At 38.8% G+C, this 19,201-nt stretch overlaps 1 protein-coding gene across 4 annotated transcripts in view; it reads right to left on the bottom strand.

Annotated features, from left to right (window-relative positions):
- lrrtm4l1 (leucine rich repeat transmembrane neuronal 4 like 1) overlaps window positions 1-18,799 on the bottom strand; it is a 65,716-nt gene extending 46,917 nt beyond the window's left edge. For 2 of the 4 annotated variants that reach the window (XR_013099477.1, XR_013099478.1), the window contains exons 1-2: window positions 18,220-18,799; window positions 15-1,710 (exon numbers count right to left, since the gene is read on the bottom strand). Coding sequence is in view for 2 of the 4 variants with exons in the window: in XM_024803002.2 (XP_024658770.1) it covers window positions 80-1,710; window positions 18,220-18,223 (1,635 nt within the window). In the remaining 2 variants the exon portion in view is untranslated. The remainder of the gene's footprint in view (window positions 1-14; window positions 1,711-18,219) is intronic. The other 2 variants (XM_024803002.2, XM_004538417.3) reach the window with 1 other exon arrangement.
- Window positions 18,800-19,201: the final 402 nt, after the last annotated feature.

Genomic DNA, 19,201 nt, shown 5'->3' with positions numbered 1-19,201 from the left:
GATAAAGGATTTACCTCTCTGTTGGGTCTTGTATTTTGATTTTGAGTTTTTATTTTTAGGCTGATGCGATCGATCATACCTCACACTCCCTGGAGCCAGAAATTGTGCAAGTGCAGGAACCAGTGCCATTGCCTAGCACCTCCAATGCTTCCGGTGTTGCAGCAGGATTGTAGCTCATGTAATACTCTTGGAGCTGGGAGCTGAGGTTCTGTTCTGGCTCTGGACTCTTTTTGCGACGCTTCCGTCCCACCATGGATCTCTGCTGCAGCAACCTGGTTGCACCTGGGTAGCGCCGCCACAAAACATAAAAAACTGTCAAGATTAATGACATGGTGAAGAAGAGTGCTACGCTGCCCACAACCACTTTGTGCAGAGTCATGTGCTCTATCTCTGGGGGTGGTATGTGAGTGGGTCGAGGGCGAACCACTGAGTCTCTGGGATCTTTGCTCATATGCCCGGGAAAGGTAGGATGAGGAATGGGTCGAGGTCTAAATGGTGGGAGAGGACCAAAGGTACTGGTCGGTGGCATAGGTGGAATGCCACTTGTGGGGCCAAAGGTTGGTTCGGCAGTGGCTTCCGAAATGAGCTCTGATGTTGGTGAAGGTGTTTCAGTCAGAATGTAATCGGTTTCCTCACAAATACCATGGCTCCTTGTAGCATCCATGACTTTTTCTCCCTGGAGATACTTTGGGCTGCTGCATATCATTGTTGTGTCTTTACTACCCCGAAAATTTCTCAACCAAGCAACAAGTGGGCATATCCCAGTTCCACAATCCCAGATATTGCCAGCAAGACTTATTGAGGTCAGTGAGATCCACGCTGACACTGCCTCCTGAGACACATTGGACAGCTTGTTGGATTCCAGGTTTAAGACTTGCAGGTTGGGCAAGCAGTGAAACACAGCTGGGTCCAGAGTCTGAATTTCATTTCCAGACAGATCAAGCTTCTGCAGTGTATACCATGTCCATGGCAGACCCTGGTTGACCACCCTAATTCGATTCCACTGCAGATAAAGTGATCTTAGGTTGGCTAAACGTGGAAACAAAAAAAAGTTGATCCGAGAGAATTGGTTATGTTCCAGATGTAACTCCATCAGCTTCTGTAGACCCAGAAAAGTTGTGCGGGTAAGAGCTTTGATTCGATTGTAACCCAAATCCAGAAACTCCAAACTTCGACACTCCAGAAATGCTCGAATTGGGATGTTGGAGAGACCATTGGAGCGTAGGTGAAGGTTTTGTAGTTTTCGTAAGCCATGGAATTGACCGGGCTGTAGATTTTCTAATTTGTTGTAGGACAAGTCCAGACTTCGAAGATTTGGAATTCCATGAAATGTTGAATTGTGTAGGGCTGTAATCCTGTTGGAGCTCAGAATGAGCTCTTTGAGTCTGCGGACCCCCTGGAACGCTCGACTGTCAACAACTGAAATCTGATTGTGGTCTAAGTAGATCCAGAGAAGCTGGCTGAGGTGAGCAAACTGATATGGTAGCAGCGTATGCAGTTCATTGTATCGCAGGGAAAGGCCCTGGCAGCCTACTGAGATGTTTTCTGGAACATCTAAAAATCCAGATGAATCACAATGGACAGTTTTTCCCTCACATCGGCAGCTATTAGGGCATGTTCGCTCACCAAAACTGAATAACAGGGGAGCCCGCAAGAGAAGAAGCAAAGGGAAGAGGAGGTGTGTCAGTCGTCCATCACACAGCAATGGACCTACAAAACATTAGGAGAAAGAGATACAGAGAAAAACGTAAAGATTTGAATGGTGATCAAGTTATATTTACAATTTCAAAATATTCATGCTGTCAAACAAAAAGGACTAAGAAGTATTATTACTGATTTACCATGCAAAGTCAGCAATGTGTTGCTTGGGCTGGTGCAACAACAGCTTTATACATGCATTGAAAACGACTTAAATATAAAATCTCTTCTACAAAGATCTCAAAATTCGACACTGGTAAATATAATGTTTTTTTTAAATTGTGGGTTTTTTGTTTGTTTGTTTAAATTATTTCTTTAGTGATCTAAATAGTTTATCATTCAGCAGTGGTACTTTTCTGTTTCTGTTGAGATTGGCCCTTATTTAAGTATCTTTATGACTTCTCTTTACATTCTTTTTCTTTACATTATGTCATGAAAAGAATCATATTTACAAAAACCCGCCAGTCATGTCATGACCTAACACACAGTTGGGACAGTGGTTCTACGTAACCAACCGGTCATGACAATGGTTTCTTAAAAGAAATACACTAACTGACATATAGTTCTCCTCATAAATGAATATTCTGAACAGACTTCTCAAGGTCGATAACAGCATGATAAAAAATATACACATCTGATTAAGTAACCAGAAGACCTACTGCTTAAATGTGCAGCATTTTAGGTTTACAGGATGATGTAAAAGAGATATTTTCTCAGAATAAGTATTAGCCCTCATCAAGTTGTTTTGAATAAAAAAAAGCTTCCATGATTTCATACACCTTACATGACATTTGTTCTGTCAAATGGCTCTGTGAATCATTTACAATACCATTAGACCAGGAGTGGGCAACGCCAGGCCTCGAGGGCCAGTGTCCTGCAGGTTTTAGATGTGTCCTTGATCCAACACAGCTGATTCAAATGGCTACCTCCTGAAAATGTCTTGAAGTTCTCCAAAGCCCTGGTAATGAACTAATCATTTAATTCAGGTGTGTTGACCCAGGGTGATATCTAAAACCTGCAGGACACTGGCGCTCAAGGCCTGGAGTTGCCCACCCCTGCATTAGACTATAGTATCTCAGGTCTTTTATATAGGACCTTAAGACCTTGTGCAGCCTATCAACATGGCCTTAGCACAACTTCTGCCTGTTGCTTCAGTGGCAGCCTCATCTGCCATGCAAATGCAGCGATTGTCCAAGTATTAAAGCTGATCTTAGATCTTGGCACATTTTTTGGACATTCAGCAAGACAACCAAAACAAGTTCACACCACTCAAATTATGTAAACACACCTTCATATCAATGCTGACAGGCAGACCTTGATTTCAGATTCGGCTGTATGTTTAAAGATGTATCACTGTCCTAACACATTCTGAGTCTGAGTTATAAGATAACTTATGTTCAACGAACAATCCTTTGAGATTATTTCTTTCCAGAACGTTGAGGACTGACAGATGGACCAATATCATTAAAGATAAACAGATATCATAACAACAACAACAACAACAACAACAATGCATTCCTTTTGGTAAATTCTTTGAATTAAACCTGAAGGTCTGCAGTTCAATAAAATCTTGACTGATTTTAAAACCCTGTGTGATTTACAAAAGTAGAAAAAAAAACCCCAAACAAAAACGCCTTACTGTCCAAATACTAAGGGGCCTGACTGCATATCCGTATCCACACATAACCGAAGTCTCTAGAACTTCCAGCTTTCAACTATCCAGTGCTGTCAAAATTGAGCACATTCTGTATCACAGTAATGGTGAAAAAGTATTGTTTGGCATGTCTAAGGTGGACTTTTGTAATCCCTGTGTCATCCTTTAGTAATATCATAATATCGTTATAAGCTCAGGCTGCTATGGGGACCTTCCATAATGTTCTAAGTAATTATCCTCTACTCTCCACACTTTAGACTTCACTTTTACATTTAATTAACTTTGTGATATTCTCTCTCCTGCAGTTTGTGCCCTTTCCTCTCTGTCCTCTTTCTTCTTACCTTTCTGCCCGTATCTCTGGTTCCAGAGCTGTACATGTCTTGTCTGTAGTTACTGGCCCCAACAGCCTGCTCAGTGTCTGCTATCTCTTAATGATCAACCTTTTTTTTCCCCCTCTTTGCTCTCCTCTCACCCCACCCAGTTGAGTCAAAAGCTGTCCTCCCTGAGTTTGGTGCTGCCCAATGTTTCTTCTTGTTAAGTGGGTCTTTTTACTCCTCACAATTATCAATTGCTTACTCATGGAAAGATCACAGGGTTTTCCTCTACAACACTACAAGCTCTCTTTCGTACTGTATAAACTGTCCTGAATGATTTTGTGTTACATTAATGAAACTAAAAAGAGGTTGAATAAATAATTGTTTATTACTAGCTTCAGAAAATCCAATTTTTGTACAGTTCAACTCTTGCACTTTCTCTATACTAACCTGCTGCTGTAAGCTGCAAAGTAAGAAAATAAAAGACAATTCTTCCCCTGTGCAGAAAATGGTATGCAGAAAATATTAGTATGCATCATTAATCCACAACTTAGGGGTTGTCATACAGCACAGTGACAATTTCATGCTAAAATGGGCAACAAACATCCAATGTCATACATGAGCTGCCACCACAAACTGCAAAATGCAGCTATGCTATACTTCAACACTGGCAGGTAACTTTTGACCTTTACGGAAATTACATTTAACCAGTGATTTGATTTACTCCTGTACGCTTCCTGAATCAGTGCGGTTTTAAATTTGCAGTGTTTTAGCAGTTTTTGCCATGCCTTCCTTGGAGAAATTATAATAGAAGAATCAGAATACATTATTATTATTTTACATTATTCCATTACATTCAATAAAGAAAGATGGATGGAAACTACATTGGGTAACCTGGTCGACAGCTCCTGTGAACATGAATTAGTCTATGCATCAGTCTATGCTTTAGAGGACACGATTTCACTGTCTTAATGTGTTCCAACAACAATTACCTTGTGGCCACTGGGAGTGCACACACCAACTTTGAGAAAGTGTGCGTTATCAGAATAACACAAAATGTCAAGAAATCATTAATCTGCATCTTGAGAGATAAGAGGTACAGATTTTCTTTGAAGTAACTTATCTGGTTTCAGCATCTCATCCAGCCTTCCCCTGTGTTTAATGAGTTATGTGACTGTTAAAAGGAAAATCATTCAAAATAATACTTTTCAGATTTCTTACATATCCTGCTATGATCCAGACAGGCATACAAATTCAGTTCAGCACTCTACATTTAATTATATCATAAAATAGCAAAACATAAGTAAATAAATTTCAAGAATAAAGCTATTTTGTGAATTGTACAGCAGGTTATTGGGGGAAATAAACGGAAGCAAATGAGTGCATGAAAATAAGTCAAGATAAACTCAACAAAAAAATAATGGTTTTATAAATAAATCACTCTAATCCTTGAAGCAAAAGATGCAGTGGCACTTCCATCACCTCCTGTAACTACTTTGTGAACTCTCCAAGCATTTGCTGCACTACACGCAGCCATCAGTTTTCCCTAAATGATAATCCCATTGGAACATTGGCTGTGTTGTAAAACCCCAGGGCAACCTCACAATGTCATATCACTAAAACTACATCTGGGATTTCATGTGCATGTACTCCTAAAAAAAAAGAATAGCAAAATATGAAAAAACAAGAGGAGGTTATTAGATGGCAGAAAACTCAAAGCTATGCAGCCACAATAATGTGCCACTGGGCTCATAGACGCCTACGCATGACAGTGTCTTTAATTAGCACACAATGGTTCAGCATGGATTTCTGCATAGAGAGAATAGTAATAAAAGCCCCTTGGACATATGTGCGCTAGGTTCCCATGAGAGGCTTTATAGAATACAATGAAGAGAAATGTTTACTCTCAGTACAGTTTCATTAATCAGAAATTAAATGGGGTGCTACATGCAGGCAGTCATAGGCTTCCATTGATTTCACGTATTAGATGTACACCAGGGCATAAGTAAATATATCTATGATAACTATTACAAATAAATTATTTAATAATATAAAATGTGTCTTTCAATATAGCTGTGTTTGTGTCATTATTAAAGTTAAAAAAACAAAAAAAACAAAACAAAAAAAACCCCACACAACCAAAATATTAAAAATCATATATAGAAAATCATTAAGTTACAACCTTTATCTAAATACAGCTTAAATAAAATAGAGCTGCCACAGGTTGATATTAAATCCATTCCCCTGCAGATCAGATTTGATATGGGATTTGTGGTAAGCTACAACTTTCCAGCAGCAAGGCTCCTTCTTCTCAGTAGAGCGTGACCAATCAGAGCCGGAGGGTTTTACAGATTTCATATCTTGTAGATTTAACATCTTGGAGATTTCAACAAAACCAGCATAGTGCAGCAGCACCAACATTGCATTAAGCTCCAGTTTGTCACTGCCACCTATTTTACATTAAGTACAAAGAGCAGTAGGAGTTTGTTTGAACGGAAGTCTCCAGGCAACAAGTGACATCACTACAGACAATATCAGATCAGATTCTGTACAAATCCCTATAAGCCAGAAACGATTTGTATTAAACTTTGTGCAAATGTCTTCTTATAACCTATGTAACAGCCTTGTAAAGTGTATTTCACCCTTTAGCTTTTATTTGAAGTTAATTTTCTCTTACTATTTGTTTTAAAAAGAATCCTACATTAATGACTACCACAAGTCTTAAAGAAAAATCAAAAGTGACCTTGAAAATGAGAACCACGGTAAATCTCATTGTACATTTTGTCAACACATAAAGAGTAAATTCAAAGGTCAGAGAAAGATAAACAGATGAACGGTTTTATATCCAATGACCTGTGGGTACATCTAAATTTAAATCCATATAAAGCCGATGATTGGTCGAGCTGGAGTAGTAGTAAAATAGTAGTAGTCTTCTACCACAAAATATATTATATATTTTAGTGAATGCATTAAGTAACCTAGTTTACTGATTCAGTAAGGATAATCTAGATTATATTTCCTATGCACTCAATGTACACAATGACTCTCAACATGTACATAACAGAAAACGTTTCAGCAACCAAACTAGATGCAAATATAATTTTTGTTGCCTCAGATGGCCAAAAAAAACAAAAAAAACAAAAAAAACAAAAAAAAACCCAGATGGGACAGTGTCAAAAATTTCTAAAAGACTAAACCCATACCAAATTTAACACCACCTTTATTAGTTTAGCATTTCATTTAAAGATTTCTTGCAATAGCAATAAAAGGTTTTAAAAACAGATTTCTTATAAGATGGAATTGTACTCTTAGTCAAGTATGTAGGAGACAAGTAGAGCAGACTTTCTTTTATTTTGTGCAGCGACCAATGTTTCAACACAATTTGCAGCTGATGAAAATGCAATTGAAGATCATAAATATTAATTAAGAAACAAGTTCTGTGCTCCGGTATCCCTGGAGCTCAACAACGTCCTGAACAGAGGTAATTTGCTGAAGTTACACTTAAATGTGCACACTAAATGTCAGCTGAAATGGGTTCAAATGCAAAAAAAGCTAAAGTTATTACACAATATCCTAAAATATATATTTTCTCCAATTACCTCACCCAAGGCCAGGTTCCAGTGGCAACCTTCCCGAAATCCCATAAAAGTGACACTGCCCCTCCCCCCAGGACAGAGTGGTCTCTGGCAGGCCCAGCAGAGTCAGCTGTCATCTTCCTTGGCGGTGAGACAAGTTGATATTTCATTTGAATGCACAGTGCTCAGGCACTGATGCAAAGGCTATTACCCAGAGTGCCCAAGTGGGTTGGCCAATAGTACTACATGCTGCAACAGGCCACATGCTGGGGCACTTCAAAGAAATGAAAGTGTGGAGAAAAAAAAAGAAGAAGAAAAAACCTAAATATTTCTTATTAAATGTTCTACCATATAAAAGATAATACACATTAAAAGAGGGGTGTATGAGGTGGCTTTTAAAGGTTATTGACTGGCAGAAAAGTATAGTTAGCGTTTTATATTTAAACATTCGCTGCAGCTGTGCCTGTTTTAAATTGGAAAATAGAAGACCGTCTACACTATAGGCTTAATTGTCACTTTCTCTTTCTTTCTTCTCTATAAATATGCCAACATACTAAACTAAATTAAGATAGGATGTGACTGTGAGAAATACTGATCCCAATATGAGGCTTTAGTCTAGAAATAAAAGAGTATAATACATTCTAATCTGTATTTTTGCATAACCTAAAGCTTCAGGTAACACGATTTCTCCCAGTCCTACTTCCTGTGCATCCTTTTTTAACCTGACACTTCTGTTCTGACACAGCATCTAAGAATTTTAAAGTGTATGATGTGTGATTGAGCTTAGGCAAGCAAAACTGTATGGTACTACAGCATGTGTGATATATTACACTATTGAGTGTGTTCACTCAGATTTAAGGCACATAGAATTAAAAATACTTCCAGAGGACAGAAGAACGTGACATATTACCAGTCACGGGGCCTATCATGCAATTGTGATTAATTGGACACAGTGGCATTACAATATTGAAATGAAGTACCTTTTACACACTTAAAACCCATTATTTTACGGCCATTAATTTGAAAATTGGAGTCAGCTGTAATTTCAACTCGCAGCGAAAGCATGAAGCAGTATAAAACAGCTGATTTATGATAAAAGCTTATTTTACTACTACTGGAGCTGCACATACGTGCATACAGACAAGCAGCCAGTCCTACATACACAATACACTGCATATGGTGAGCAAAATATATGTAAAAGTGGAGCTTAATAGCAGTAATAGAAAAATACAGCTTAAATGGGGCAGCATCCATTAAAATTTTAAATGAAATGAGCAGTCAATTCTGTGAGCTCAGTTATTCTGTCTGGATTTGTGGGAGACGTAGTAACTGAGGTCTATTGAGTCCACGACCTACTCAAGCATAGCAGTTAAATGGGGAAATGAAGACAGACAGAGCTGCTCTTGCTGGAACCTTCACTAGGAAAAGAGGCATAGAGTTGTGTGCAAACAGAAAAGAAGTGCAACCACTGCAGCAAAGAATTAGCCAAATGTTAATTAACTTTTATGTCATTAACTTGATAAATAAGGGTGAAGACTGATGAGTGTTCCACGTAGACCCCATTTGTGCATCCACTCTGTACAGTTGTTTGAGGGTATGCTTTGACATTCTGCCCAGCAGATGCAAAGTGTCATCTGAAAGGCTTCTTTGCCTTGAGATCTTCTCCATTTCTACTTTTCTGCTGAACCGGAATTTCATATATAATAACAATGAAATCTGTTATTATGAAATATAGTCACATCTTAAAAGTGAACTTACTTCTAGTGGCCATGTGAACAAGTGCGTATAAAAAAGGAAAGAAATTAAACATCTTGGTAACTTAACAAAAGCAGTATGCATTCAGGATTTTAAAGTTATGCACGTTAACCCAAAACAAAAGTAAGGTACATTTGCACCGCCCTTCACAAATGTAGAATTGGACAGGGAACAGATCAAAGTGCTCTTCAGTGCACTTAAAGAACTCTTGCATCAGTTGCTTCAAACAGGGAAAAAAGTGGCTGATATGATGTTCAGTTGGTGGGTTGGTTGGCTATTTGTCAAGGAAATTGCAGAGAATTCAACCGTTTTGGGAGCATGACTGAATAATTTTGGTTGATAATCTGTTGCTTATACTACTCTACACATTGTTAATTTATAAAAGGTACGTGCATTCAGGAAAGCTTAGCAGTTCTTGTCATGAAATTTAAAAAAAGAAACCTGTTGCTGCATGGTTTTGTGTGTGTTTATGCCTCTTTAAATATGACAATACAAAATCTGTAATTTGCCAATAGGCACGCCTATAGATTAACTCTTTAAGACCTAATTTTGTAATCAGGATTTTCTAAATCTAAAGAAACTGAAGTCACTTGTTGGCAACCAAAGAACACAGAACACACGGCAGTCAAAATAACTGCTGTCAGCATCAAGAAGGCAGGTCCCAAGTGAAACTTTTCTCAATTTTGGGGTGAGCAATTAAAGTTAATCAACATATATCAGGGTTACCTAAGCAACTGGAGCCTGTAGTGACATTTCAGGCAACCAAAGGCCAACACGCCTCCTGTGTGAATGCCCCTTAAGCATATAATATTCCAGATCAATAGGATGAGTAACATAATTCCTTGTTTATGCATTTATTATTTATCCACAACTAACTGTAACAAACATCAATACCTATTTATAAATCCTGTGCAGAGGTGCTGAAAGTAAAGACTAACGATGGATATGCTGCTTCCACTGAGAATTCTTGGTTGTGACGGGCAGACAGTAAAACCAGAGATCACTGATGCAGGAATCAGTTTGTAGACCTAAATGAAAGAGCTAATATTAACCTGCAGTTAAAGACAGCAAATTCATGGCTTAGTCAAAGAATGTCAGGAAAAGGACTTTTCTTTAGCTAGCTACAGTGAAGAACGAGCCTGTGGGTCTAAGGGACTGCTGCAGGGGAAAGCAGAATGTAAATGTAACTGAAACCCCACGGAAAATAAAGACATTTGGATAAAGTTGCTAGTAAAGTATGGCAGGGAAAGTGGTGGTGCAACAGAAAGTTAACATCTCTGGATGTCTGTCTGACAGATAGAAGCAGGGGAGGAGAGGGGAAATAATGTCTGTGTGTGTCAGAAAGAATACCACAGTATCGCAGCTGGAATGGAGAAAGACTGGGTGTGATCTGTATTGTTTTAATTTGAGTATGTGCAAACAATTACTGAAAATTAACTTCAGGTTTTTCAAATTTGATAGAGCTTTAAATCTATGAGCCAGAGTGTGTGAAACATCATGTCTAAAGGTACGTGTTGCCTAGCAATGTGAGGATTTGCATTACATTTTAAAAACGGAACAAAAATTAGATGAACACAAAATGTTAATTAGTTAAATGGTTTAAAGCAAGTGGCCATGACCTACCCATGAACTTACTTCTTTAAAAATAAATGAATCTTGTTTATGTTTCCATGAGCTAAAACTAAAGGGTTAAGGTAATCTTAAATTATTTTATTTTCCATCAGAAAAACCAAAACAAAACATTTTCAATTTTCTTGAAAATAATTTGCCAGACCACATCAGGTAATTTGGCAATCATGTTTCAAAAAGGAAATGAATTAATTCTTTCACTTGTTGTTCTTTTTTGGAGGTGTCGACCAATTAAATAATCATTACTACAGTTTAGACTGGCGCTCTAACCGATGTCATTTAAACGAAGGAGCCCAGCAAATAAAAACATGACGACTAAAGTGATGTCTCACACAAGTCACAACCTAATGTAGAGTATTTGTACACACCACATTCTTAATTTGCAAAGAGGAAGACCTTTAAAAGGGCTAATTGGTAATTTTGAATGTCAACATTTTTATACCACCAGGTTTTCATGCCCATGAAAGCTGCCCGCTTTCAAAAAAGCCAGCCTTAATGAGAAGAGTTGGATGGAAGTGCTCTTAGCCATGTGACTTTTTAAAGTGAGCTTCAGCCAGCCCATTCTGGTCTGGTGCCTACAGTTTTCTCTCAGCCATACTGTTGGCCTGATATTGGTGTGACTTTGAGCCACATGAATATCCATAAATACACATCTGTTTATGCATGTGTGAGTAGCCTATGTGTTTCTGAATATCACAGACTATCACAAAAATGACATATTGAAAACTGAGAATAATAGATGGAAATCTGTGGTACTTAAGAGATGTCAGAGTACTGTTTAGCGTCCCCATTAAAACTTTAATTATCTGGTGGTTGCAATGTTTTGATCTGACATGACGTGTCTTACGAAGATCCATGAAAGACAGGAAGCTGCAGGAGTGTAATTAAAGTTATCAAACAGCGGACAGTTTTTATTATACCTTGATATCTGCTATTTTATCTAGCTATTGTACTCTTTATCTTTTCTAGTCTAGTGGAAGACGTTTAATTCCTTGGTTGAAAAGATACACAAAATTTTAAGTGCAATTTCTTCACAAATAACAATGCACAATATAAAGTAATAAGCACGTTTCACTCCAAAAAAAAAATTTCATATTATTTCCTTTGGCGCTACTTATCTACATTGCGTTGGTGCAATTAGTCCAGTTTGGAAATACTAGCTGTACAACTGTCTGTCTTCTTTTAACTATACAGGAACTAACTGAATTTGGTCTTCCAAAAAAATAAACACAAAACTTCCCTTCAAGTAATCATTACATAGAAATCCAAAAATCAGCCAGTTTATGAGACACAATGTAACCACTTGATGATCTCCACCTTGTCATATTGTAATATTAAATGGCTGAATATTTCTATTGGTTGGCAGATACTGTTTGTCAGAAAGACAGAAAAAGTCACTATGTAAGATTGCTTGGAGTAACTAGGTCATGACTTCTGCAATGAGATATTGCTGCTGAGTTTTTTTTTAATGTATTTTTTGGCACACTGCACATCACAAGGTCAGTGCCATTTAGTTTGTTTATGTTTAAAAGAAAGAAGACATCTTCATACAGTGGATACATCCAAAATAGGGCAACTCACACCAAAACAATCTTGATGGATAAAGAGATTTACGGGCCAGAAATTTTTTTACATAAATTTGATTTTGGGATGAACTGTCCCATTATTATGATGGAATTTACTGTTCTGGTTGGGGTGGATCTGCCTTTTATTTACCTACCTATATAATTTTTAAGAATCAGCATTTAGACACAAAGATTTTTCTTTAAAGTCCAGGCAGCATCAAACTGCATGAGGCAGACAGGCTGCTTCTCAAACTGTTCCACCCAATAAATCAGCCATATCACAAAGTCTTCCATCTTTACACCCACAGCGCTTTCCATCTCAGGCTGTCAGTGACAGCTGAAACTCTTCACAGCCCCATAACATCGTACATATCAAGAACTTTACTGCTCCTGCCTTTCCTATGGGCCTACACACTCACACACACATGCACAGCTTATTGGTTTATAAATCGGTGCAGAGAGCCAGAGAGCTCTGCAGATCAATATAAGTGCTGATGTCAAAAGATCAGCACAAACTGAACCGTTTAAGCTAGCCACTGCAAAGCGCGTCTGCTGTAAATGTTGAGGAATTAACAACAGAGATGATGTTAATGCATAAGTGTGTGTCCAAATGCGTGCGCGTGTGAGTGGTGGCATGCTGGTAATCAGCAAAGGTCGAAAGCATTGCAGGCTACTTTCATCCAAAATTGTGGCAAGACACATTTATGTTTAATCAGAATTCAACACTTTGTGCCAGTGATTAGTCAGTCCCAATGTGCATTATAATCAGTTTAATGATTTCTGTTGCTCATGCTGTAACCAGCTCATTTTACTTTGAGAAAGCTATATTGCATTAGATATCTGAACTCTGGATCGTGGATTCTGCCTTCATTATTTTAACTGCTTCTTACATTTTCTTTTTAACTGGCTCCAGTGAAAACCAAAGGAAAAAAAAAAAAAAAAAGTGGGGTAGCATAGATAGTTGAAGACAAGGTGCATTTTCTTTTTCCAAAATGCTTTTGCTAACCTGAAAAATCAAGACTCCTGGCAGAAATTCATCAGAATAAAGCACCCAATGCACAAATTGCTCTGAATAAAACATATCCAAGGCACAAAACTGGCATAAATATTATCTGAACAGTTTCTTCTTCTCTTCATGTGTCTTCACACACATGAAGATGAGCATACACAGGGATGCTATGGTAGTCAGAATAAATGACAGTGTTGGTCATTACTTTTCATTATTTTAAAGCCCCTGGAAATCTAATTTCTAAGTCAGCCTCTTACAGGTCATATGAGCGATGGGCTACTACATAAATTAACACTTTCTCTGCCAAAGTTAGAACCACTGCAGGTTCTTTCACATAACAAATTGTCATCATGTGCACAGGTCTGGAGTGTGGGGGACATTACTGGAATAAAGTGATGTCATGTACTTCCATGCAGGGAGTGCAACATAGTCATGAGTTGCATTTTACAACTGAATTCATCGTCTACCTAATGCATAATAGTTGCGGCCAGTTTAAGAAGATACGCCATTAGTCAGCGACACAGGTTTCATCCAGATTTTTGTTAAGGATTTGGGCAACGAAATTTCTTTGGTTAAGCTTACAGAAAAACTGTGCTTTTAGTCAGCTGAAGCAAACACCTCTGTCAAGTCACCGTAACCTTAACGACTCTCTTTGAGTGTCTAAATATAACCATAAAAAGTTGAATGAAGTTGAAGATTGCAGGCACTGCCACCGGATAATGTGATGGAAAATTGGATTGTGGGGAGAGAAAAAAAATGAACACAGTCAAGACATTTTCAATAACAATATTGTTATGATTTGTCTAACATATTAACTAGAAACCATTACTTATAGTATCAAGATATATATTATACTTCAATACAATAGGAAGTATAGAACACAGTCTTCAATAATTAAAATTGATGACAAACACATGGATGCTCAGCAGCCACGACACTAGGTACACCTGTTCAACTGTTTGTAAGGTGCATAACTAATCAGAGAATCACATGGCAGCAACTCTATTTAGGCATCTAGACATGGTTGAGATGACCTGCTGAAGTTCACACTCAGCACCACAATGAGGAATAAAGTTGATTTAAGTGACCTTGAAAGTGGCATGGTTGTTAGTGCCAGATGGGCTGGTCTGAGTATTTGAGAAACTGCAGGTCTGCTGGGACTTTTCCACACAACCATATCAACAGTTTACAGAGAATGATCAGAAAAAGAGAAAATATCCAGTGAGAGGCAGTTCTCTGGGTGAAAATGCCTTGTTGATGCCAGAGGTCAGAGGAAAATGGCCAGACTGCTCTGAGCCGATGGGAAGGCAACAGTAACTGAAATAACCACTCATTACAACCAAGATGTGCAGAAGAGCATTTCCGAATTCACAACATGTTGGACGCTGAAGCAGATGGGCTACACAGCAACAGAAGACCATAACAAGTACCACTCCTGTCATTTCAACTGGCTCACAAAAGCTGGAAAATTAGAGAATTTGAAAAACATTTCCTGGTCTGACTAGCCTTGATTTCCTGCTGCTTGCATCGTTAGCCTCGAAGATCACACTGAGTTCACTGTACTGCTTGACAGTACATTTATCATATTCAACTTCTGACAGAAAATAAGTATTTAAGCGAAAATTTAACCTTATATCATCACATCTAACTATCAAGCATAAAGAACCTTTAAGCTTGACAGAAATGTTGTTTTTATTTCTCAACTCACTATGTTTAAAGTTTTCTGACAAGTGACCTCTTGTGGCCACATGAATAATGACTGTGGTAACTGAGTAAGAGGTGTTCGATGATGTCATTGGCGGTTTCTTTTAACCAAAACCCAAATCTCTTTCCTATTTACCAAGTGATTTTAGTTGCAGAATCGTAGCAGACCAGAATAATTTTGGATAATTAATTATCTTTTCTGTTGCTCAGGCTGGTGGACTTGCAAAGAAAGCAAATCAAGCCAAAATATTAAGAAGCCTGCATAATCAAATGTAAAACCATGACAACCAAATTCAGGCCGTGATGCACCTCAGTGGCATAAAACGTTATCATATGCCTCTAGCTGCAGAATCTTTTTCTTCTCCAAGCTCAGCTCCCACTTCTTACTGCCAGACTTTGTTCTCAGTTTTGTGTGTCTGCCCATATTTCACCGTATCAGTTCAATGTGCAGGACACATTGTTTGGGAAAGCCATTCACAGCTGAAGTCATTGCAGGATTTCAAGAAAAGGAAAAAAAATTGGAAAAGGCATTGCTTTTCAAAATAGCCCAACAGTCTGCACAACAACAGGGACAAAAACCCTTCAAATCAATGACCTGGAGGTACACTGAAAGAATCTGCTATATTATGACAGTTTGATGGCACGAGTGGGAAGCAGTACAGAACATATTACTAAACCTCAGCAAAAAAAATGACTAATGGGGACTTTCAGTCATTCTCAGAATAAGGAAAGATTCCTCACAAAGAGAATAATTCTTAGTGGTGGCTTCAGCAGGTTTTAAAGTAGCTAGAGCTACAACTGTTTAGATTGTTCAAAGTCAGACTTTTTTGTCTCGATGTTTTCTATAAAGTAGAGACAGGGTTTTGTAAAAGTCATAAAGTCGTGCAAAGTCTAAAGGAAACTGCAACAAGTTCTGTTATAGTTTTAATCCATAGGGCAGAGAGACCTTGTCTTTTACATAAACTTATTTACTATATTTGATCTGATTAAAACTTGGCAGTATTACTGGCAACATGAATTTAAGAAGCTGAGGAAAAAAGTAGACTGCAGGAGCTGCAGAAAAGTGGATGGTTTACTGCCAAGAGCAACCTATAAACAACAGTAGATCTCCTAATTATCTGCACTATTATAAGCCTTAAAATGTGAAATTTAAAAAAAATAAAAAAGCTGTGCACACAGGTGACTTCTTCTTTTTTCTTTTCTTTTTTCTTTGTTTTCAAAGACATTCAGTTGAGGCTTTTCAAGAGTGCTCCGTGGACTAATTAGCGTCTCAGTCTGCTTGAGGAAACTGACGGATTATTGAATATAAGGGACGTTATTTCAGTCTAACGGCTCTGTTGCTCTTGTCTGCTCAGTTCTGCTACAGTAGATGAGTGTGTACGGACAGACTGGTGAACACAGAGATGCCGTGTCACAGAAACTCTTGCTTCACTCTTGGAGCTGAAAATGTAGCTTCCTTGTGTCATTTATTGTTGTGGGATGAATACAAGTTTCACTGCTTGGGCCATGGAGCGGGGAGTTCACATCCATCGCTGTTTAGCTGTCAGTGAAATTGCACACTGATAAATTACGCACTGTAAAAATATTACTTGATTGTTTGTTACCAGTTTTGAACATGAAATGGTCAAAAAGAAAAATGTGAGATGTGACATTTTATTGCATTTCTATTTTTTTTTTTTAATCAATGCAAATTGAATGCATTGAAGCTGAGTCAGTCTTGCAAAACAGGCACAGTGAAGAAAGTTGTTATGGGAATTATTCACAGTTAGACCAAGCTATTAATTGATTAATGAGAGGACAATTGAGCAATCTTCTGTTGATGCTAAACTGTTCAGCTGCTAGTTTTCTGTATATGATATTAAGATAATGCCAAGTTTTATTGTTGAATTCACAAAGAAAACTTCAGCCCTGCCAACAGCATAAACTTCCCCTAATTAATCAGCCCCTGAATGAGGGAAAACAAGGTGATGGGTGCGACTGGGATGTAAGAGAGCGCTTTAGTGAGAAGTGTGGATATCCTAACAAATGCAGCCACTTATTCTGGGTTATAGTAATTGTGATGACATAATTAAAATGTGCTCATTAGCAGCACTAAGCTCCTCATTACTTGGGAAAATGCCACAATTCTGCACAGATGTGTAGGCACCATGCTTTCCTTGGGCCTGTTTCAGCTTTTCATTAGATTTAGTAATAGAAAAATAAAAACAAAGAAAAGGCGCATAAATCCAACAGAAAATCAAGTCAAACAAAAAGAGTGGCTGCAGTGTTAGGAAGAGTTAGGAAAAAAGAAAACAACTCATATAGGTTTCAGTGCACCACATGCTCTGGTCCAATGGTGCGTGTACGCGCTCGTGCATGCCTGGATATGAATAATAGTCTTTCACTGAGCTATTCAACAACAAAAGTTGCACTGAAAGGAAAGGACATGAAACATGAGGTTTTCTGTTTGAGCAGCTCCAGACTGCTTGAAAGTGACAGCGTCATTTCATCGCATATTCAGTGACAATCCCAAACACCCACAACTTGTTTGAGGACCAAGTATATGTAAAAAAAAGAAGAAAAATAAGGAAAAAAAAAGTGCTGGAGCTGCAGAACACGAAGAATCCCCTGAAACACTGAAGAGAAGTGTGGGTTTGTAAGGCTGAGGAGTGAATTTAGCTTTGGAGCACCCACAGTCAGTAAAATGGAGGAGGTGATAGGCAGTGTGGGATGAGATTGTAGGTACCCAGAGCTGTCAGGAGAAGAGGGGCAGTCAAAACATGTCAGTGCTTAGAAAGGAGAAACAAGAGGGGGTATGAGGTGGAAGCCAAAGAAAACAGGCACATCTCACCACCATTTTTTTTTTTTTTTTTTTGCCCGTTTCAGGTCAGGTTCAGATTGGGTGAACAAACTTGCCATTGCAGCATAAAAATCAAGGACAATTAATGAGCTGTTCAGCTTCAGCTCGTGTTGCAATGTCTCGTCGACTGATTCAGATTAGGGCTACATCACTTCCACACCAACAAGGTGACAGTAGTCTTCTCTGTCTCCTCGCCTTGATATTCACAAGCATGAACTCTCCCGTCTGTTTCTTCCTTCCTTTCTCCCCTCTCCTCAAATTCCCAAATAGAAAACGAAAGCCTCTTTTTTTCAAGTACTCACACAGATTCTGAGCGAATAGGACAAAAGTAGTCTCCTGCTCTTAAATAAAGGAGATGCCAGCTTGCTGCGCATTAATATGCCACAGAAGACTTGGGGATTTTTTTCCCCCTAAACGTCTACACATTCACAAAGGGCGGGAATCGTTTTAAAACGACACAGTTCTCCACTTACTTACCCATATTGTCTCATCGGTCCGTTCCCTCCGTCCTCCGTAGTGCTATCCACCGCACAGATCACGACTTCTTCTCTCTTGTCTTTCCAGTACCTGGAGAGCCGAGGAGCTCTTTTCGCCCCTTACGCCACGGGTGACTCACCTGCCTTCATTCTGAAAAAACTGTCTCTTGATTATAAAAAAAGCTTTTAAAGTTTGCGCACATGCTTCCTCACACGAAGCAACTTTCCAGACCTGTCGCGAATAGCCGTGTCATTAAGCCCTAAGTTGGAAGCCAAACGCCTGGCTCTACAGGGTTCTTTTACCCTGATAGACCCTTGGTCTCGGAGCAGGTATCTTTAGAAAAAAAAACAAAAAAAAAACAAAACTGCAACCAAAAAAACAAAACAGTCACGCTGCAAAAGTTAAGAGGTTAAAACGAGCATTTACCACTGGGATCGCTTGCAATGAACGGCTGTGCGCCAGGTGTCCTCTGCGCAATCGTCCAGCGGAGCAGCAGAGGCGCTAGGCACGGAGCACAAGCAAGCACGGGCACTGTCGGGGGCTCCTGTGCAGTGCTTTGGCGAGGTTTGCGTGTGCGCGCACGGCCGCGCGAGGGAACGTGTGTTCGCGCATGTGGGAGAAAGAAAAAGAGAGAGAGGGAGAACACGTTCGACGCAGCATTCAACAGCTGCAGACATATTTTTGGTCATATATGAAATTTTTATTTTCTTTTGTTCTTATTTTTTTTTCTTTAGGTTCGCCTGCTTCTTCCACCGCCACCACAAATCAGCGGAGGAGCCGCCCCCCATTTAACATGCTTTTCCAAGTCTATTATGCAGGTGTGGAGGATATGCTGAGGGCTATATGTGGTCGTCATTATATCATGAGTGGGTAGCCTGCCTGATCCCACCTCGTGTTGCATAATTATTGCAGATAGATCGACGGGAAACCTGTTAGAGCGGGGAAACTGTTGGACAGGGTGTCGGGCTAATTAAAAATAGAG

Source organism: Maylandia zebra, linkage group LG7 (genome assembly GCF_041146795.1).
Source record: "Maylandia zebra isolate NMK-2024a linkage group LG7, Mzebra_GT3a, whole genome shotgun sequence".
NCBI lineage: Eukaryota > Metazoa > Chordata > Actinopteri > Cichliformes > Cichlidae > Maylandia > Maylandia zebra.
This window is presented reverse-complemented; position numbering and strand designations above follow the sequence as displayed.